The following is a 24,382-nucleotide window of genomic DNA, read 5'->3' on the forward strand; positions in this document are numbered from 1 at the left end:
GTAAGTTAATCCTCAAATCAGTAAAAAGTGATAGATTCAAACTGTTCTAACAGTAAGGATTGCCACACCCTAGGTTTTGTACAGTGCCTGGATGATGTTTGGGGCATGTGCAGGTCTAGCTACAGTATCTGTACATTATGATTGCAGTATGAACTGTAAGTGACATGTTCCAATAACTGCGGAACACCTCTACATAACATCACTTAACATCACAGTATAAATAAAGATGTAAGCAAACCACACTTGTTCTCTTGTATTTTTCATTTTAGTACTACACATCAAATACGTCATGAATTGCAATCTTTGTGTACACACTTACACATGGGCAGTTATGAGTTTAGTTCTCATTTCCTGTCCATTATGTGAAATTCTATAAATAAACAGGAAACAACTCACAAGTATGCACACACCCAGTAATAATTAAGTGTAGTGGGGGTGTTTTAAATAGCACTTGTGATTGCGTATCAGGACTACCTTCAGTGAAGTTATATCCGACTACACTCCAACCTGTTAACACTGAACCCTGGATAATATAAAAATCTGTGTTAAGTTGACCTTCTATTCAGCTGCATTCACAGTACTGTACATTTGTTTATAAGTTGATGTATGAAACCTGTCTTTTGTGATAGGTACTGATAATTACCCTCTCTTGGTGCTAAGCTATATAGTGGTGTAATTTTGTTAGGGAGACATCAGGGAAATAAGACAGTTTATTTGCAGTAATAGGATCAATAATTACATCTACTTTTTCTGCTCCAATCATAAAATTATGCAGTACGTTACTTTTGTGCTTCATATATTTACACTGTGACCATGGCAACTTGAATAAGTCATTATTTAATCAAAATATAAGCAGGATATTTAAATTTGATTTTACAATCAATTCTCAAGAAGTTGATATGAACGTATATCTACTGGTACTTTGCATAATGTTTCAGTCAACCAACATGATATGATGAGGCTGTTGAATATACCTACTTGTACTTTTGGATGAATTGAATGAGTGATGAAAGTGGATGTGTTTACCTCCCACTTAACAGTATAGGTTGGTGACATGAGGATGTTGAGTTTACCTCCCACTTAATAGTAGGTTGTGACATGAGGATGTTGTGTTTACCTCCCACTTAACAGTATAGGTTGGTGACATGAGGATGTTGAGTTTACCCCCCACTTAATAGTAGGTTGTGACATGGGGATGTTGAGTTTACCTCCCACTTAAAAGTAGGTTGTGACATGAGGATATTGAGTTTACCTCCCACTTAATAGTAGGATGTGACATGAGGATGTTGTGTTTACCTCCCACTTAACAGTATAGGTTGGTGACATGAGGATGTTGAGTTTACCCCCCACTTAATAGTAGGTTGTGACATGGGGATGTTGAGTTTACCTCCCACTTAAAAGTAGATTGTGACATGAGGATGTTGAGTTTACCTCCCCCTTTATAGTAGGTTGTGACATGAGGATGTTGATTTTACCTCCCACTTAATAGTAGGTTGTGACATGAGGATGTTGAGTTTACTTTCCACTTAACAGTAGGTTGTGAGTTTACTTTCCACTTAACAGTAGGTTGTGACATGAGGATGTTGAGTTTACCTCCCACTTAATAGTAGGTTGTGACATGAGGATGTTGTGTTTACCTCCCACTTAACAGTAGGTTGTGACATGAGGATGTTGAGTTTACCTCTCACTTAAAAGTAGGTTGTGACATGAGGATATTGAGTTTACCTCCCACTTAATAGTAGGTTGTGACATGAGGATGTTGAGTTTACCTCCCACTTAATAGTAGGTTGTGACATGAGGATGTTGAGAATACCTCCCACTTAACAGTAGGTTGTGATATGAGGATGTTGAGTTTACCTCCCACTTAATAGTAGTATATCCAAATTATGGTGGATCGCCGGTGGTTTAAAATATTTCAAAACTTAATCGTATTTGATTTCAAGAATCTATACAATGGCTTCTATTCTCTGAGGGTCTATATAATTTATCATCCTTTTTAGTTACACAGTTTATTATTCTATGCCTCTGTTTTGATGATGAAAGTAATCCTGGACCGTTACACAATCTTAATATGGTTCACCTTAATGTACGATCCCTTAGAAACAAAACTTCCTTATTGGAACTGAACCCGAAAGTAACGATATAGTATGCCTGACTGAATCACATTTAAATCCATTGATTAGCAACACTGACATTCAATTGTACTCCTTTACTCCTTCTCCTCGCAGAAAAGATATAACTACTGGTCCAGGGGGTGGGTTTATAGTATATTACAAAAACACTGTTATTATGAAACGAAGAGCTGACTTAGAAAGGGATGATGTAGAGCTACTTTGGTCAGAAGTTTTAATTAATAATAACAAATTTCTCCTTGGTTGTTTGTATAGACCAGACAGTAACATTGACTACTAGAACAAACTTGATGATACATTGACTAGAGCTACTGATACTTCTATGGATGTAATACTTACGGGTGATATTAATGTTGATATGCTAAACTTAACATTAAATGATCACTTATCAAGACTCCTTATCAAACATAATCTATCTAGTTTTATTAATGAACCTACACGAATAACACCTGACAGTGCCACATCCATAGATATTATATTATCTAATAACAGAAACATAATTAAAAGTACCTATGTATCAGCACCATTCTGTAGTGACCACTCATCAATTCATGCCCAAATTTCTTTTAACATATTAGTTATAAAAAGACCATTCTGAAATATGATGAAGCTGATTTTGAAAATATGAATAATGCTCTTTTTAATGTTGATGGTTATATTGTCATTCAACTAGGACACTGAGCTATTTAATGCTTCTATAATTAATTGTTTAACGGATCAGGTCAAAAATTGTATTCCAACAAAAGTGATAACAGTACGCCCAAATGATAAACAATGGATGAACAGCACCATTAGACTTAAGATGAGACAAAGAAACAGAATACACAAAAAGGCTAAAATAAATAATAATCCTAATTATTGGCACAGATTTCATATTCTAAGAAAAGAAACTATTGACCTGATTCGGGAAGCAAAGGCAAATTACATAAACAAAACCTTGAAAATTCACTAAATGATAGTATGGTCCCTCCAGACAAATGGTGGAAGATAGCAAAATCTATCACTAACTTTTCTAACAAATCCTCCTCTATCCCCCCTCTTGAATCTAACAATCAGGTCATTCACCATCCAATTGATAAAAACTGAAATCCTTAACAGTCACTTTACTGATATCTCTACATCATCACCTGACCTTGAACTCCCTCAAACAGCACAACATTTCACCCCATTTTCACTAACAAATATCCATGTCACTCAACAAGATGTCTCTGACCAAATGAATAGTCTAAATGTTAATAAACCACCAGGTCCTGATGGTGTTATCCCAAATAGTTGGAAACAAGCAAACATTAATGCTATTTATAAAGGAAATGGTTCAACCAATGATGTTTCAAACTATAGACCTATCTCAATAACTTCTTGTCTTAGTAAATTAATGGAAAAAAATATTTTCAAATATCTTTATAATTACCTAGTTGGAAATTCTATTATAACTAAGAATCAGTCAGGATTTACACCAGGTGATTCTACAGTAAATCAATTATTGTTCATATTCAATGAAATTGTTAGTAATATGAACCAGGGAAAGGAGTTAAGGTTTATATTTTGTGACATCAGTAAAGCTTTTGACCGTGTGTGGCACCAAGGTCTTCTACATAAACTAAAAAACTATGGTGTTGATGGAAATTTACTTATCTGGTTCCAAAATTATCTTACAGACAGAATGCAAAGAGTTAGTACTGAGGGTTATCTTCCTCAATTCAAGGTTCTTAATGCAGGGGTACCTCAAGGATCTGTACTTGGCCCACTTCTCTTCCTTATTTACATCAATTATATCACTGAAAATCTTTCCACTAATATTAACCTTTTTGCAGACGACACTTCTGTATGTAGTTATAGATGAAGACCCAGCTCAAGCAGCACAAGCACTAACAACTGAACTCACTAACTTGAATGAATGGGCAAACACATGGGACATACAATTTAACCCTAATAAAACTAAAACAGTTATATTTTCAAGGAAACATAACACAAATCACCCCACTATGACTTTTCAAAACAGCCAAATTACAGACACTACATCACATACACACTTAGGACTTACCCTTAAAGATGATGCATCATGGAAACAACATATTCAGAACATATTTTAAAAAGCTTACAGGAGACTCAACATTCTTCGTGACATAAAAACTAGAGTAAATCGAAAAACATTAATTATAATTTATACTGCATTTATTAGGCCAATTTTGGAATATGCTAACATAGTTTGGGATAACTGCACACAACAATCAACAGATCTTTTAGAATCCATACAATTAGAAGCAGCAATAATTAGTACAGGCCTTCGCTCAGGAACATCTCATAATAAACTTTATACCGAACTTGGTTGGAAAACTCTGGCTGCCAGAAGAGAGAAACACAAATATATCATGATGTATAAATTAATACATGGACTCTCACCGCAATATTTACAAGATGTATTGATCCCCTTTACAAACAATCCTAATGAAAATCATTATTCTCTCCGGCAAACTAGACTTTTTAACCCACCAATATGCAGAACTAATAACTACTTTGACAGCTTCTTTCCTTTCATGTGCCGCACAGCTAACAACACTGATACTAATCTTTTCGACTCTCCTACACTTGCAAGTTTTAAATGGTTGTTAGATAGAAATGCTATAACCGATAGTGAATCTGTTAAAATTTTCGAAGGTGATAGAAGGGCAGACATTCTTCTTTCCCAAATTAGAAATGATTGTAGTGATTTAAAGTTTGATTTGCATCATGACCACCTAACTGATAGTCCAGTATGTACTTGTTCAGATGAATTGGAAACAGTCTCTCATTTTTTTTAGAATGTCCTATTTACTATGATTTGAGGATTAATTTATTCAACTCACTCATAATTATGCCCTTGACCATAACCATATCGGTATTGAAATTATTTACATGGCTGTCCTAATTGTGAAGGTAATATAAACAGACTAATGCTTCGTGATATACATTACTTTATAGGGAAATCCAATCGTTTTAACTTTCACAAGATCTAGAAAGCCATTATATTGACAAAAACTGTAATTTTCTATGAAAATAGTTGAACATGGTTGTGAATTTATTTGATTATGTAATAAATATATATTTTCATTTAATTATTTTGTGCTCCTCTACACAATGTTTCACTTATACTTTTAATAAATGTACATATCGGGTTAAATCTGTAGATTAAAAAGTTACATATAAATAATTTAATACACAGTTCTAGTGGTGATGACCTGTGCAGTACTTGCCCATGAACTTTTGGTCTATCTACCTAACTGTATCGAATGTTAAATAGTAACTCATGTGTATACGTGTAGTTATGATAATCAATAACTATATTTATGTTTTGTTTGTGTGTGTGTGTTTGTGACGGCGTGTGTATGTCCTATGTTGTATTGTAAATAATCAAAAGTGAGTTACCTCCCTTTTATTAATTTATTGTTTACATTTATGTATTTTCATTTCAAAATATCTATAAAGTATATTTAGCTATAGTTCTAAAATATTATTGTAATACTCTAGCCACCTATGGAAAGAATTTATATAGGCTTGCCTGTTATTCGATCCATTTGAACATAACACCATGTCAATAAAATCTGTTTTCATTTCATCAAATTTTATTGACAAGATGTCATAATCAATTGGATTGAATAACAGGCAAAGCCTATATAAATTCTCTCCGTCAAATGGCCAAAGTTGAATAAACAAGGAGACATAATATTTTAGACATGTTGCAAATGAAAAAAATAACACAAAATAATTAATATTAACACAAGGCTAAGGGGAAGTAACTCATGAAGGAAACATCTCACACACCTCATACACACTTACACACACATACAAGTACATGTACAAATACATTTATTTCAGCATATATATACACTATCATAGACAGATATTGGCAGGCTTAGACCAAAAGTCCATGTGCATATATTGCACAGGTCACTGCTACCAACAACTGTTACAATTAGAAATAATAAATTCATTTAATACATATAAAGTGTAATTATTTACAATGTCATGATAAGTACACGCAATAGACAGTAGTCATGCTCAACTAGAATCTCCTGGATGAAATATAGAATATATAGTATATTTTTGTATAACATCATGGCTTTAAGTCATATAAAAATTAAAACGACGGGATTTTCCAATAAAAATATGCACATCATCAAGTATTCTTCTATTTGTAAGCCCATCACAATCAGGACAGCCCTGGAGAAGAATGTTTTTATCAATGTGGTTGTGATTTCCATAACTATTAAGAGAAGGGAACAAAGTTGTTCTTTGATTATTGAAAAAAAGACATTCCAAAAAGTAATGAGATACTGTTTCATGTTCAGCAGAGCAGGTACAAGCAGGACTATTAGTAAGATGGTCATGGTGTAAATCATAATTTAAATTACTGCAAGAGTTTCGAAGTCGACATAGAATAATACTTGCTCTTCGGTTACCTTCTGTTTTGAAAATTGAAACAGATTCACTATCAGAAATAATATCTTTATTCAAATATTTTTTTAATGCTGCAGGAGAGGGAGAATTAAGAAGATCAGAATTTGCAATGTTAATTGTGCGGCACATTTGAGGGAAAAAACTGTCAAAATAGTTATTAGTTCTACATAAAGGTGGGTTGAACAGCCTAGTTTGTCTGAGAGGGTAGGGGTTATCATTTTGATTATTAATGATGAAAATCTGTTGAAATGAAATAGTAGGTTGTGACATGAGGATGTTGAGTTTACCTCCCACTTAACAGTAGGTTGATGCCATGAGGATGTTCAGTTTACCTCCCACTTAACAGTAGAAGGTGAAATGAAGATCTTGTGTTTACCTTCCACTTAACAGTATGAGGTGAAATGAAGATCTTGTGTTTACCTCCTACTTAACAGTAGGTGGTGACATGAGGAAATTGTGTTTGCCTCCCTGTACTTACCTGATTATAAAGGATTTGACAGTGGGTGGTGACATGTGGATGTTGAGTTTACCTCCCACCAGTAAGCGGACGGTTGCTGTAAATCGTAACCCTTTCTTCAGAACTTGAGGTGGCTGAGATTCCACAATGAATGTGCTAGAACAGAAATCTAGAATGTATCAGTTATTGGAGATTATTATGGACAACTCCTTTAGTGAGCTTTCACTTAATAAACCCAAATATGTGATATATACATATATAGATCGTATCACCTGTAAAGCCCCAATATGGGCGAAATTACTTGAGAGATTTAGTCTTCAGTGTTTTGTTTTAATTATATATATAAAAATAAAAGTAAAATATGTGTTATTACTACTATATCTTCCAATAGAGAGGAAATATTTAAAATCACTACAGTTGAGTACTGTATCTTGTAACTAGAGAGGAAATATGTGACATCACGTGATATTGTACCTTGTGACTGGAGAGGAGATATGTGACATTGCTACTGTACCCTGTGACTAGAGAGGAAATAAGTGACCTCACTACTGACCTTGTGACTAGAGAGATGTATGTGACATCACCACTGTACCTTGTTACTATTGAGAGTATAAGTGACCTCACTACTGTACCTTGTAACTAGAGAGATGTGTGTGACATCACTCCTGTACCTTGTGACTAGCGGGATGTTTGTGACATCACTACTTTACCTTGTGACTATAGAGAGTATAAGTGACCTACTACTGTATCTTGTGACTAGAGAGATGTATGTGACATCAATACTGTACCTTGTGACTAGAGAGATGTATGTGACATCACTACTGTACCTTGTGACTATAGAGAGTATAAGTGACCTCACTACTGTACCTTGTGACTAGAGAGAATATATGTGACATCACTACTGTACCTTGTCACTAGAGAGGAAAGAAGACCAGTGATTTTCTGGTTAAGTTCTGGGACAAGGTCAGGTGTACCAGCAGGAATATCTATTGGAAGCATTTGACGGAGGATCTCCACACCAAGGACCTGTTGTCGGTTCTTCCAGATCATCTCAGCCAGGGATTCACACCTACAGCGATCACAGGCACAATCATTTGTTATTCAATCTTCTACCCGTATAACCTGCATTATGTATACATGTTTTACAGTATAAACTACATAAAGATACATTTACCAGCATAAACATATTTCAGATACATTACAAGGATATTGTAATTAGTATGCTGGGACATTCTCACTTCCAATCAAGCCCAGCTTACTTGTTTATACTTCAATCCTGGATACAATTGTACAATGAAACTTATTATATTACGATGGTAGCAAATAATTTTGAAACATTCCTTTATAAAAATTGAGGTGTTCTTTTTCAGTCCCCAAGGCAGTATATTTCAGTATACATTGTATTTCAGTATAATTTAGTGATACTCCTTGAGAAACCTGTTAGGTTTCAGATTTTTCAACACTATAAAGTTTCACTGATTAAAATGTACATGTAAAGAACAACAGTGACCCACTGACCACTGTTGAAGGTTGTCCAGCAGCTGTGTATCAAATTTGACCCCATTGCCCGACAACTGCTGCCTGCGTTTCCATGCGATGAGTGCTTTATCTACAACTATCTTTTGTAGCTCTTCAAGTCCAAGAAATGTATCACTAAGCTTCTCAGCGAGTATCTTTAAAAGAATAATACAAATATATTTAACACAACAAAAATGGTAACCACAATATTTTCATATGTACATGTATGTATACACAACACAGAAACTGTGGTAACCTTAAAATTACCCCGTCAACATATACACAACATAGAAACCATGGTAACCTTACAATTACCCCGTCAACATATACACAACACAGAAACCGTGGTAACCTTACAATTACCCCGTCAACATATACAAAACACAGAAACCGTGGTAACCTTACAATTACCCCGTCAACATATGCACAACACAGAAATCGTGGTAACCTTACAATAACCTCATCAACATATACACAACATAGAAATCGTGGTAACCTTACAATAAACTCATCAACATATATACGCATATATACACAACAGAGGAACCATGGTAACTACAACAACATTAACACAACGCAGGAACCATGGTAACTAGAACAACATAAACACTACACAGGAATCATGGTTACTACAACAACACAACATAGGGACCATAGTACCTACAACAACATATACACAAAACACATGAATCATGGTAACTACGGCAACATAAACACAACACAGGAACCAAAATAACCACAACACAGGAACCATGGTAACTACAACACCATTAACACAACACAGGGACCATGGTAATCAAACCATAACAATATAAACTATTACATATGCGCAATACAGAAATCATGGTAATTAATTATTTCTTAATTTAAAAATCTTTTTTATTGTTTTATTTCTTCAAATTTCCAATGTCTACTGGGTATTTCAATTTGAATTAAACATTCCATGTTCTTGATTCATCAAATGTGTATTTAAGCATGATTGCAAAAAGACATGAGTGGGTTTTTTGCCTAGTTTTACATCCGAATACAGGCTGCTTCCTCTACCAAAAAGGTGCTGTAATAATTTCTTTAAAACGAAGGATGTCTTCCCAATTTCACCGACAATAATGCTACATTTTCCCAATTTATGTTAATAATTTTACACTGGACATAAATAAACAATCAAATAACCTACTGCTATACTGTAGTAACTAAAGGAAACCATCAAGAAAGGAATTTGTGATACTTTAAAGCATAAAATTCATAAGATTTTTCAAGAATTAAGGATTGATTACCTACCAGACGATACTGAAGCAGTTCCTCTGCTTTACTGAGCAAGTCACGTTCCAGGTCCTCCTTCTGTTTACGTAAATTTTTCTCCATTTGGCCACTGTTTTTAATAAGCTGTTGGTATTGCTGAGGTGTCATGCTCTCTGCGAGCGGACCGCCGTCTGCCCCGTTCGTATATAGATTTAGGTCCTTGTTCTGTTTTTCCACCTGCTGGATCTGTGCTGTAACAGTGATAAGTAACCTATACAAGGACTACCATATATCAGAGTGATCATGCTGTAAAATGTCATGCACTATTTTATTTAGTCCAGTGCCTGTATTCATGAAATCATTCTCATGCTCAAAACTTAGGTCATGTGCTCAAGCCTCAAGTTCTTGTTCAGGGAAAGTGAAAAAGTGAAAAGGAATGCATATTTTGTCAATAATTTGGAAGAACTCTTGAGATACTTAATGCTGCATACTGTTTTTGCTCTGTTTATACTTTCATCTTTTTTATTGTTAAACACAATTAAAGCATTTTAGAGGAAAGCTAGTTTGAGCACAAAATCCATGCTTTAGAATGAGAAAAAATGCTTTTTCACAGGCTGAATAGTCTCTGTTTATGAATGAAACAATCAGAGATTGAAATATCATATACTAACTTTTCAGACAACAAACAATATGCTTATTTGTTTCACTAATGTCAGGACAAAGTTTTAGAGGTTTTTAAGTATAAACTTCCTTGTTGACTAAAACTGCTTTAATTTCCTTATGGTTATTTTCTTAATATTGGGTTCACATTCAGTTACGACTTTTATTTTCTTCCAGCAGTAATTACTGGGCCTATCATAAACCACCAGCTAGTTTGCTACCATTGTACCAACATTTCGTAAAATGACCTAACGTTATATCTCAATCTTGATATTTGACCTAGAAAACCTTACCGTTCACCTTGACCTGGTTCTGGAACTGGATTACAAACGACTCTTGTAGATTTTGCAACTGTTTCAGACCAGCCTCTGTTGTCTGTAAGAGAATAAAGTAGTGAAGAACACTGTATGATAACAAAACCCCAGGGAATAATGTGCAAAGGTTTTTTCCCAAACCTTTCACTTTTCGTAAATCCTTTGTTTAATTTTAACGTTAACCTCATCAAACTTTGAACAACTAATCAAAGACTGATGAATGTATCCTCTTTGTCCTTGCCTGTGTTTTTTCTTGACATCTGTCAAACCTTTCATCAATCTGTTTGTAGATCTCCGTAGATTTGAGCTGGTCGTTCATCGTGTCCTGGTTCTGCACCGGCTGTATCAAAAAACAACAACATCAAACCACGATTTCTTACGATTGTCAATTTTCAAATTATTTTCTTTCCATTATATGAGACACATCATTTATAAATCAATACAGAAATTAAAGCTAGTATTTTGTTAAAAACATTACCTGACTTGAATTAATTGTTAATGAATGTTGAACTTTGACAATAGTTGTCATAATAGACTCTTCAGTATCTATTTGATTTCTTCCTGAACATATTGGCATCTATTTGATTTCTTCCTGAACATAGTGGCAATCCAATTATACAACTTGCCATTGTATGAATGCTTACATTTTCAGCCTGGTGTACAAATCTTTCCTCTTGAGCCAAACAGCTTTTGATTTCCTTGACCAGCAGTAGTGGAGAATTGCTGTACAGTGTCTGATTAACAAATCAAAATATGAAAACTTTATCAAATATTAATCATCATATTTCCTTTTGATTAATAGTGTATTGGAAATAACTCTCACTGTTTTCTAAATATTTCAATACTTAAATCTGCAAATATTTTAACATTTCTGTAACACACATGACTCTTTTCTTGTATACATGACAATGCCCCCACAAATGTCACTGCTACTACACGTGACACTGCCCCCACAAATGACACTGCCCCCACAAATGACACTGCCATTACACATGACACTGCCACTACACATGACACTGCCCTCACAAATGACACTGCCAATCAACATGCGACTGCCCCCTACACATGACACTTTCCCTGCATACATGGCACTGCCTCTACACATGACACTGCCACAATACAAGACACTGCCCCCACACGACACTTTCCTTACACATGACACTGCCCCCATACATGACACTGCCCCAACACATATCACTGCCACTAAACAAGACACTGCCCATACACATGACATAACTACGTTCATGCCGCTTTTACATACATGACTTTAATCAAACTGACATGACACTACTCCTACACAATTTAAATACATGTATTGAGTTTGTTTGTGTAGATTTGGTTGCCTGAAATCAGTACATCCGCCGTAAAACCCAGTGTAATTTGCGCACCTATGCAATTTGCACAGGTATTTTTGGGGGTTGAAAATTCAAAATAAAAACTGGAAAAATAACCTCTGACATGAAAGTGTGACACAAATATCTACTTTTTCATATCATTAATAAATTAAATTTAAATTTAAATCAATTTAGTGAGTTTAGTTCTTTTTATGGGTTGACACTGAGAGAAGAATGTGCATATAATTGTTTGTTTCTTGGAAGTACCCGTTAACATCAGACTGAACATGTATGTGTGCATATTGACACACACCAATCGAATTTACATAAACACTGTTCTACCCAAACCTTCACAAGGTATGCCGGTGTAGCAAGCATAGAATAGAGCGATACTCAATAATGAAAGAAAACTATATTCTGTCAACTTCTATGAAACGTATTTAATAATATGTTAGAAATATTGTAACATTTATATATATAAACGTTACGTAAAAATATAGGGATTTTATAGAAATAGGGTAAACTTGTAAATTTACCGAGTAGGAGTTATTTCCCTTGGTATATATGTAGGTATGTGAGTGGCTGTATGTAACCGTGTGTAACTGTTTATTTGTATTTTATGGGTTTTTTGCTCGGGTTAAGCCCTAAAATAAAGAACCACGAATTCGAACCAACTGGGTCGTTAGCGTTGTTTCTGGCCCGATAACACATATACGGTAGTTTATTTGCGAGAGTGCCTTACCTGGAGTTTGGGGGCTAGGTACATGTACTTTATTTGTAGAAGTGACTTACCTGGAGTTTGGGGGTTAGGCATATGTAGTTTATTTGTAGAAGAGACTTACCTGGAGTTTGGGGGCTAGGGACATGTACTTTATTTGTAGAAGTGACTTACCTGGTGTTTGGGGGTTAGGTACATGTACTTTATTTGTAGAAGTGACTTACCTGAAGTTTGGGGGTTAGGCATATGTAGTTTATTTGTAGAAAAGACTTACCTGGAGTTTGGGGGCTAGGTACATGTACTTTATTTGTAGAAGTGATTTACCTTGAGTTTGGGGGCTAGGTAAATGTACTTTATTTGTAGAAGGGACTTACCTGGAGTTTGGGGGTTAGGTCCATGTAGTTTATTTGTAGAAGTGACTTACCTGAAGTTTGGGGGTTAGGCATATGTAGTTTATTTGTAGAAGTGACTTACCTGGAGTTTGGGGGTTAGGTACATGTACTTTATTTGTAGAAGTGACTTACCTGGAGTTTGGGGGTTAGGTATATGTAGTCTATTTGTAGAAGTGACTAACCTGGAGTTTGGGGGCTAGGTACATGTACTTTATTTGTAGATGTGACTTACATGGAGCTTGGGAGTTAGGTACATGTACTTAATTTGTAGAAGTGACTTACCTGGAGTTTGGGGGTTAGGTCCATGTAGTTTATTTGTAGAAGTGACTTACCTGAAGTTACGGGGTTAGGTACATGTAGTTTATTTAAAGAAGTGACTTACCTGGAGTTTTAGGGTTAGGCACATGTAGTTTATTTGTAGAAGTGACTTACCTTGAGTTTTGGGGTAAGGTACATGCAGTTTATTTATAGAAGTGACTTACCAGGAGTTTTTGGGTTCAGGTACATGTAGTTTATTTGTAGAAGTGACTTACCAGGAGTTTGGGGGTTAGGTACATGTAGTTTATTTATAGAAGTGACTTACCTGGAGTTTTGGGGTTAGCTACATGTAGTTCATTTGTAGAAGTGATTTACCTGGAGTTTGGGGGCTAGGTAAATGTAGTTTATTTTTTAGAAGTGACTTACCTGGAGTTTGTTTGCAGTTTCCTGTAGCTTCATCTTCTGTAAGAAGTTTTCATTGCTGCTAGGAAACTCGTCTTTCCGTATTTGGATGGCCTTGATCAAGTCAGATAGTACCTGGTGGGCGTACACTTCATGGGCAGGGTTGTCCTCCTCAATCTGACTCCTGGAGAACAACAGATTGAATTTGGTACATATACAACAATGACATCACAGAGTCCATCTCCAGAAATTCTGTTCAGCATTAGGGGTGGCGGTGGTTTATGGGATGAGGGGAAGTTACATAAACTAGATTGAACAGTTATTAATGCAGTAACAAAGATGTGTCCCTTCCTTAAACTTTATTCAAAATAATCACCCAGTCATTTCCCTTGATAACTGCAATCGTTAAATTTTTATCGTTCAATATATCTTTGGAGATATCATTGCAGCCTACTACTTAAAATTGGGTGTTACATAAGAAGCTTATGATAATCATTTAGAAATGGTAACAGTTGGTACACCCTCGGTACTGGTACTTATTTTGCTTCTATGGTCAGAATGTATGGTGATTTTCCATTCACAAATATTCCATTCTGATTGACAAGCCATATATTTTACATAAATTATTCAGAACAAGAATTCTGTCTTTGAAAGTATGTGTCTACAATTGGCTTAAAAAGCTTGGGTCGTGTAATTGAAGAGTTGGTTAGTAATAATACATGTACAATGAAATCTAAACCACAATTTGAAAAGAAAAATATCGCATTACCAAGGCTGCTCCTCCAGCCACTGGGCACAGTAGTGGCGGACCTCAATAGGGAAGTGCTGGCCATACTGAGACTGGATCCTCTTTATGACATCCCCCTCCAGGTGCTGAACACGAGCCCAAAGGGACATTGCTGGGTCCCAGTTCCCGGTTGGCTGTAGAATGAAACTTATGTTGCAGTTCTGATATGTTCATTTGAATTCTAAATACAGCAGTGTCTTATCTCCCTTTCATCATAGTGAGTCATTTATAACCGTGGTATCAAGTACATATACTGAAAATAAGCAAGTCAAAAACTAGCACAGCAATATATCAGTAAATATATACACGAAGTATATCGTTATTGCATTTATGGTTTTTTGTAAAGCAAAGATCTCTTTTATTACAAATACATACACAGAGAAATACATTTTTTGGCCAATAATCCATACCATTACTGTTCTTAATATCAAAATTTACTAGGAAAAAAAGGTTGAATGATAAAGAAAGAGACTGACCAACAAATATTACAATGAGAAATTTAAGGTTGAAAAATAATTACCTGAACAAGGATGAATGACCAATATAACAAACTTCTGCAATGTTAAACATCTTAAGTTTTAACATGGGTAAAAACCACATGAACCAGTCTTATACAAAATTTGGAAGAATTTCACCAGAAACTGTAGGACAACAGTATTTAAATTCACAAGGTTTATTAAGAACAAAGACATGTTTAAACAGCAGTGAGATTGAAAGCCTTAGCATCAATAAACACTTTCACTAATGTTATATGGACCTATGACAAACTTCAGCTCTACAGATCTAGAGGCATTATAAACCTATGTACATTGTTCTTAACATTTTATATTCCAGCTTTGTTGGACATATCTCAAATTCAATTTATACCTTTGCTGGCCATGGTGAGAAATGAGTGCCCCCTTTGGGTTGGTATGTAAATGTTGTGTTCCCCGAGGAAAAGCCTGCTGTGTATTGGCTATAGCCTGTCTCCATGTTGTACATTCCATCATGTGACTGCATGGAATGATGGTTCTGTGAGTAAGCACATGGTTGATTGTGTAGGTCTGCCTCAGATTTAGTTTCTAAATGAGAGTAATTGTGAGACAAACCTCCCTGTGCGTTGTGACTTAATCCTTTAAGTTGATCAGTTTTACAATCCCTGTCATCCACTTTTGTCTTTAAGGTTTCAAAATATCAAAATTTTAAGAACAAATGGCTGGTAAAAATCACCATTGCCTGTTAACCTTGAAGTATTCTGCTACAATACTCGTTCACTAAAAGGAAAAATCCAGCACGTCGAAATTCCTGAGCAAGTGCCCGACTTAGTTTCCTGTTTTCTATGTAGTAAATAAAAGGTCAGTGACGCTAACCTCACAGGCAGATATGTCAACTTTATTTCGTGTCTACACTCCTTTGACATTGGGCAAACCGAAAGTGAAAAGACATCTTTCAATGATAATTGTATACTATTGTCAACTGAGCCCTCAAGTCATGCAGTCGGATTGACGTTACATAGGCGATGGCGATCATTTATCAATGGATCACGTAGCCTACTTAATGACTTACCGTTCAACTGCATAACGGGCACAACAGGGAAGAATCCCGTACGTGGGAATTCTCGGAAGAGACCATCAGGACCTGTCAGCTTACATCCCAGACTGTACTCGTACTTGCCTGTGCCGGAAGAACAGTATACATAATACATTAATTACTCGATAAAAAATGTAATCTGAGTAATAACAAAGCACCGGATATTGATGGTATCATAAACGAATACTTCAAAAGCACTCAACACTGTTATTTAGCTGAATTTAGAAATAGGATAGGTTTTTCTACAACAGAAAATATCTTGCATGCACTTATATCAGGTTATTTTCCCTCGGTAAAATAAGTTTTCTGTTCAAATGTTGATTTCCGTAAAGCATTTGACACTGCCGTGGAGATAGGGTTATGGGCAAATGTAATAAAAAGCAACATGATTCTGCTGTAGTCTAATAGGATTGTCATCCATAGAAAGTATTGTTGATGTCAAGAAATTACTGATTTTTGGAAGGCCATGTAGAATGGGCAGGAATACGTTATCATTTAAGATCTTTTTGAAACTATTGATTACAGCAGTTCTGTTGATGGATACAAATTGTTTGATTAAAAAGCAAAGTTTCTGTCCAGATTTATTAAGAATAATTCAGAAGTATAGTCTGAACAAATATGTGAATGAATTTATGGATAATTGTAATTGTCCTGAAAAGATGAACTAGAAAACTATTGTGAAAGTGTCTGTTTTAACCAAACAGGAAAATGATTTTAGAGAACGTATTTCAAATGTTTTTAGCAAATTTAAAAATATTCATGATAAGTTACAACCGCTCTGTCTATATTGTTGTTATAAAAAAATACTCTTTATACAGATACAGATATAAGATACATTTTATAATGCATCTAATTGTAACAATAAGAAATAGTAGAACTACAAATCTTTGTCACAAGTGTGGTGTGCTCTACCAAGACTATACAGAATATGTTGTATTAAGATGAATTTACGAGTAGAATTAGAGATAAGCTATGGATTGATATAGTCAATATACACGACCTGACATTTAGTCATTATATACATTCATTATCTGAAGATGAAATTATGTATCATCTGCTTGGAGACGAAGTTAACTTCATGTTAGAAAATAATGAATTGGAAGAATTTAGATTTACCTCTGTGGTAAATATCTATACAATGTAAACAATTTACAACAGCTGACTTGAAAGTGACTCCGTATATCAATATTACTACAAAATTATTTACGACACTTTCTCTATTGATTCACATGCTTATATAACCGATAGGGAATATTTTATTGTATAATGTACGCAAACCTTACCATATGTCCAATAACATATACACATTTATTGTGACCTGTATGTAATTATCCATTGTTTTGATTTTGATATTGTATTATTTTGTCTTTATAAATATGATATATATTGTAATATTCAAAGCATTTGACACCGCCGTGAAGATAGGTTGATTGGCAAATGTAATAAAAATTAACATTGCAGGAAAAATCTTTCAAGTTATATATAACAATTACACGAATACAAAATCAAAGGTTGCAAAAATGAATAGTAACTCCGATTTCTGTAACATTGGGGTAAAGCAGGGTCAAGGGTAAAGATCTCTATCCGTTTATGTTTTCAGTCCATCTCAATGATAAGGAAATATGTTTTATGCAAAACAGTATCGAATGCCTTTTAAATATATATTTTTATTGACCAGTTTATTCAACATTGGTGTACAGAAACAGGAAATTCATGACGTGATCAAATGAACGCAATGCTTAAATCTCAATTTGAATTTTAGACCATATCAAGTGAATTATTTAGCCGATGGCTAGGTATCAAAGGAGAAGTATCATTATTCGTTTAAATTTTACCTGTATAACAATAACATCTGTCAAATTAGAAGTAAATATACACCTGACAGCTATAATGTCGTTAATCGGAATAAAATGCGCAGTCTACCAAGATCATCTGCTGCCGATTCTGACTGTTTGTTATCGTTTAGAGCTACAGGAGGACGAGGTACAGGCCTGTCTTAATTTGAGATCACCACAACGGAAGTTAGCTAACATCTGCCTATGCCTAAAATTGACAACATTAAATACTAGTGTATGATTCTGGTACAAGAGCTGATTTATACGTTCGATAAGTCCGTAGTTTGTTTCCTTTAAATTGTCCCATATAGTTCCACAGTTCTTGATACCAACTGTTTTAAATCTAGTTTTGGATAAGTTTAAACAATGACCCACATTCGGACTTAGAGCTAAAAGCTCATACAGATTATAATCTTTTAATTTGTTCTACACGAATAAGTAATATTAGTGTACCGGTACAGTTAGAGATGTTGATCTTTACAGTGAAGATGTAAATTTAAGTTATATTATTGTAATGTTACAGTTAAGGATGTTGACCAGTACAGTCAGTGATGTAAATGGAAGTTACATTATTGTATTGTTACAGTTAGGGATGTTGACCAGTACAGTCAGGGATATACATTTAAGTTACAATGTATGTTATTGTACTGTTACAGTTAAGGACGAATATTTAGGTTGTATTATTGTACTGTTACAGTTGGGATGTTGACCTGTACAGTCAGGGTTGTAAATTTAAGTTGTAATATTGTACTATTACAGTTGGGATGTTGAACTGTACAGTCAGGGACGTAAATTTAAGTTGTATTATCGACAGGTACAGTTAGGGATGTTGAACTGTACAGTCAGGGATGTAAATTTAAGTTGTATAATCGACAGGTACAGTTAGGGTTGTTGAACTGTACAGTCAGGGATATAAATTTAAGTTGTATTATCGACAGGTACCGTTAGGGATGTGGAACTGTACAGTCAGGGATGTAAATTTAAGTTGTATTATCGACAGGTACCGTTAGGGATGTGGAACTGTACAGTCAGGGACGAAAATTTAAGTTGTATTATCGACAGGTACAGTTAGGGATGTTGAACTGTACAGTCAGGGATGTAAATTTAAGTTATATTATTGTACCGGTACAGTTAGGGATGTTGACCTGTATAGTCAGGAATGATAAAGATTATCGTACGATTGACGACTGGGACTGACATCAGAGGATTAGATACCTCGGGTATCTACAGGGTACATTTTGATCAAATCGGTGTTATGTACGAAATATGGAAAGAAAATGTAAATAAAAATAGCTATGATACCGTTAAATATCTGTATTTGGACTTAAAACTCAGTGTATACATACATAACGGGTGAAAACCGATAACCATGCAATAGCTACAATGAGATAACACATATGTGTACTCAACATTTCCCAACGAAATTTTATCGTAAGACGTTGCAAAAAAGAAATTAAGAATGAATGTCTATGATCTCAATATCAGTACATTATTTCTTGAAAATATCAAAGTAAACTTTTACTGTTTATCACTCCAATCTTGTTTGCATGTCCGGTCACTTTCACACAGCATCTTTATTCTACATCATTTTAAATAAGTCAATAAAATAAATAAATAAACAAATCAATTAGTATGCAAACAAAAATGTTTTTGATTTTCACCTGGATGGGAAAACCCGCGCATGCCATATGACTGGCACCAGCTTGTCTACTGTGCCGCTGCTGCTAGAATACGCTAGCAGGGAAGAAAACGAATTTCAATCAACTCTCTAAAAAATATATAACGTAAGCCCACCGTGTGCAATTACTTTTGCAACATATGGAAATAAGTCTCTTTTAACTACCACGTCGCAGCTGCAAAGCCGGGTCACGGAGAGAACGCTTGCAATAAACAAAATGGAAAGGACGGAAGTCGCTTGAAAATTAGGTGTAATCATCGGCATCCATATATAGTTCGGTATCGACCGATATCTCTTTAACTTTCCTTGATATTGCTGCTTAGTTTGCATTCGGGATATGAGTATGGAGTGTTTTTTTAATTTTTATTATTTGCGTGCTTCTGTATGAGCGTGAGTGTTTTAGTAAACGATGATTGGAAAATACAGGTAACAATTACATGAGACTGGATAGCAATTAAGAATTAAACATTGATTAGAAATAAGGACCTAAAATAATATATAAAATTACACATAAAGACTTAGTATCATAAAATTAATGATAGCAGTTTTCGAGCTAAAGTATATTACAGTTGTTTCTTTATATAAACAATAGTCATATCTCTATTTGTGACCACAAGAATTTATTCAAAATTGCAAGTTTATGAACATGCTTTGAATTCACGATAATTATGCGTTATGATTCATTTGAGTAATTTATTGATATATTTAAAAACTGATTATGAGAAGTTCTTTTTACACAACCAATAACATTTTTTATGTGACGTTTCGATGACTAGTACATTATGTACGCTGTCACCTTCATCAGACAAATGACCAGTGAAGCGTATACCCACAAAGGTGAAAATGACATTGTGTACGAGTTGTCAATAAAATCGACATTTTACACTTTTGTGTGCAAAGTTTTTCAGTTCTATTAACAACCCGGATGATTCCTTTTTCACGCACGATGAGGATGTCGTAAACAGATATTTGAATGATGAAGTACAAGTAATGTTTGATGAGCTCAATGATAATATAACTAGAGAAGAAATTAATGAAGCTTTAGGTCAGCTTATAAACGGGAAAAGTGCGGGATCTAATTTAGTGTTAAATGAGTTTTTGAGTCGGGGGCGTAACATTTTATTAATGTTATGTAATACCTATTTATAAGAAAGGTAAGAAATAAGAGGTCGGTGATTACAGAGGCGTTACTTTATTAAGTGTAGTTGGGAAACTATGTAAAAGATTTTAAATAGTCGGTTAACAAAATGGGCTGAAACATATAGTGTGTATGTAGATGCACAGGCCGGTTTTCGAGCTGGTCATATACAGTGATAATATATTTATTTTACATGGTCTAATGTCATGTGTTGTTAATAGCAAAAACAACGTTATTCGGTACATTTGTAAATGTTTCGAAAGCTTTCGATTATGTAGTACGAGATAATCTGTGGCTGAAGTTAATTAAATTAGGAATCAGAGGTAAGATGCTTGATATTGTGAAATCATTGTATGATTCTGTTAAAGCTCGAGTTAAAATTAAAAATTAAATATCAGAAGAGTACGAATGCATAACCGGGGTAAAACAAGGTGAAAGTTTATCCCCATTTTTGTTCGCTATGTATGTAAATGATCTTGAGCACGAATTGATTATAGTGGGTATGAGGGTGTATCAGTTGGATTTTTAAAATTATTCATACTATTGTATGCTGACGATATCACTCCGATAGCTAGCCCCAGTGTCGGTTTACAAAACGGATTAAATATTTTGAACGACTACTGTAAACGGTGGAAAAATCTAAAGTGATGGTGTTCAGAAAAGGAGGAAGACTGCCAGAAAATTTAAGGTTTTACTTGGGTGAGGATGAGATGCAGATAGTTAGGAAGTTTTTATTTTTAGGGGTTGCTTTTACTTCAGGGTTGTTTTCTGAAGCCCAATTAACTTTATCGGGCCAAGGCTCGAAATCTTTATTTCAATTAGAAAAACTGTTACAAAAGTTTATAAATTTAACACCAAAACATGTGTATGGTTTGTTTGATAAACTAATATGTCCTGTATTGAGTTACGGATGTGAAGTTTGGGATTTTCTTTTGGCGATGGCGATAGAAAAACTGCACTTGAATTTTTGTAAGCGGTTACTTGGAGTTTAATCTTCTACGAAAAACAATTTTGTTTATGGAGAATTAGGTTGTCTTCCCCTTAAATTTAAAAGATACGTTAAAATTATGAAATATCGGTTAAAAATTGTTCATAAAAAGAAGAACGTTTTAGTCCAGTCAGTCTATGGTGAGCTTTATACACGAGCGGAAACGTCACGTGTGATAAATTGGTTAGTTAGTGAACAATGTATTATGTACTTCGGATTTGTATAGATTGAACAAGGAGTTGGAGATGAAAACATATTTTTAGAATTATTTCAGACCAGACAGAATTAGGGATATTTTTAAACAGGATTGGCATAGTGCTCTTGTTGACTCGCCAAGAGCAAGATGTTATATACTTTTATCAAATGAGTTTGGTTATAAGAAATATCTTGATATAGTAAACGTTAAAAAAATCGAAAATCTTTAACAGCGCTTCGCATCTTCCCATAGATTAAATATAGAAGCAGGGAGATGGCATAGATCTAACCCAATACCTTCAGAAATGCGATATTGTAGTGTGTGTACTAAAATTGAAGATGAATATCATTTTGTTATGGAATGCCCGTTAAACTCTGAAACTAGATCAAAATGTTTGAAAAAGAAATATTACTGTAGACCAAATATGGACAAATTTGTTGAACTTGTTTCTTCGAAAAAAACTATTTTATTATTAGAAATTTAGCTTTGTTTATTTACAAAGCTAATGAAATTAAACATGAAATTTTGTTAAATGTGTAACTCAAATTCATTTTTTGCATCCTTCGCTTCGCATTAATATAAGTCTATTGCATCCTGTGTTCATGCTTACTATTGTGAATGAGTATGTTCCTTGTGAATGTGTGTTATTTTGCTGCTATAAAATTCATGTAAATGCCCTCAATATTTGAGAGCAAATATGTATTTATTATTGCCATCATGCCATTGTCATGTTTAAATGTGTGTAAAGCACAAAGGCATTGTTGTCTATTGCAAATTAAATAAAGTTATACTAAATATGAACGAAATCGAACAATAACTGAGTTTCGACCAATCAGTAACCAGTTTTTGGGAGCCATTTTAGAAAACGGATGTCATGGGTGAGTTCGCGGTACCATCATACACATACATGTCAAATTTGGAATGGATTGGAAAAGATCTCTAAAACATGTGAAATAGGATAGGTGACATTGGCTATCTTTAGCGAACACCTTAATGTATTTTAAATTCACAAACAAATCAAAAATTCATTGCGGCCATTTTGTTGACAATGTCATTTTTTTGTATTCGACTTTAAAGCACATCCCATACCGATACTTTCCTCAAAATTTTATTTTGATGCGCCAAATAGCTATAACAAAACTTATGGCTCAAAATGTTTTAGCCAATCCGAGGCTGTGGCGGCCATTTTGGATGGTAATCGGAGAAACAAAAAGGTGTTTGCACATCTAGTAATAATCCCTCAAAGTTTGGGGAAGATCCGACTGATAGTTTCTTAGAAAAGTGTCGGAAACATTTACGGCGGAAAGCGGAAGAAGAAGAAGAAAGAAGAATAATAATAACTGGAATTGCAATTGTTGAAAACGATTGGTGTGACGTTATCATCCCTTTCACAAAGTTTCATTATGTTCCGTCAAATAGAACGAATGTTATTTCTGGATATAATTTTGGCCAATCAGAGCAGCGGCGGCCATCTTCGATGGTTGACGCGGAAAAATAAGTTTCGTGTATAACCTGGTAATAGCAAAGTAGCAACAGATAATTTGATAAATGTCAGATCAAATTTGACAAAACCTGATACATGTATACTGAAATCTATCATGTGAAAATTAATGTGAAATAGCTGCTGCTTCTGTCTCTTTAAGTATATTAATAGTCTCTTTGCTGAAGCAAGCATTCACCAAGATTGATTTCTGGTGATATATTAATCAAGACATTAATATATATAGTAATTAAAATTTTGAAGAAAAAATGTAATGGTGTAAAAACTTGGAAATAGGACAATGGTGAGTTGACTTACTTCCTCATAGATTTAGCAACACATATTATACATGTCATATTTTTCAATATGGATTGTGGAATAAGCTGTTATTAAAAGTAACGTTTGTTTTATTTTAATAAGACTGTATTCTACATGTTTATATATATATTTCTAGCTTATCTACTAACATGAAAGTAAATATTATCAATATTTATCATTCCTGTAAGTTTGGATGAAGACCAGGTATAATTATGCAGTATTTGTATAATTTGATGCAGTCATTTCTAAATTATGACATATGTGATTATCAATAAGATATTGTAAAGCAATACATGTATATACAGTGTAGTCATAATTATATATACATGTAATTGTAATATGGATTCTGCATACCAGGTTTTTGTTACAAATCATTAAATTTATTTTTCCTTTTTACAGGAATGTTCTAGGTCATGGATATTTATGCAGAAAGCCTTATATAACAAGACACCAGGATAGAAACAAAACTCTGGACAATTTAATGTGGAAAAAAATCAAATACATAGGTCCTGTAAATGTGTTATTAATTTGA

At 34.4% G+C, this 24,382-nt stretch overlaps 1 protein-coding gene across 1 annotated transcript in view; it reads right to left on the minus strand.

Annotated features, from left to right (window-relative positions):
* LOC110463564 (signal transducer and activator of transcription 5B-like) overlaps positions 1-16,108 on the minus strand; it is a 37,339-nt gene extending 21,231 nt beyond the window's left edge. Inside the window, exons 1-11 of the mRNA XM_021518254.1 lie at positions 15,516-16,108; positions 15,169-15,202; positions 14,631-14,782; positions 13,886-14,045; positions 11,402-11,491; positions 10,999-11,097; positions 10,737-10,818; positions 9,823-10,034; positions 8,545-8,699; positions 7,934-8,095; positions 7,048-7,182 (exon numbers count right to left, since the gene is read on the minus strand). Of these exons, the coding sequence (XP_021373929.1) occupies positions 7,048-7,182; positions 7,934-8,095; positions 8,545-8,699; positions 9,823-10,034; positions 10,737-10,818; positions 10,999-11,097; positions 11,402-11,491; positions 13,886-14,045; positions 14,631-14,782; positions 15,169-15,202; positions 15,516-15,637 (1,403 nt within the window). The 5' untranslated portion in view covers positions 15,638-16,108. The remainder of the gene's footprint in view (positions 1-7,047; positions 7,183-7,933; positions 8,096-8,544; positions 8,700-9,822; positions 10,035-10,736; positions 10,819-10,998; positions 11,098-11,401; positions 11,492-13,885; positions 14,046-14,630; positions 14,783-15,168; positions 15,203-15,515) is intronic.
* Between the last annotated feature and the right edge of the window lie 8,274 nt (positions 16,109-24,382).

The sequence above is a fragment of the Mizuhopecten yessoensis genome, unplaced genomic scaffold (assembly GCF_002113885.1).
Source record: "Mizuhopecten yessoensis strain PY_sf001 unplaced genomic scaffold, ASM211388v2 scaffold10917, whole genome shotgun sequence".
NCBI classification, from domain to species: Eukaryota; Metazoa; Mollusca; class Bivalvia; order Pectinida; family Pectinidae; genus Mizuhopecten; species Mizuhopecten yessoensis.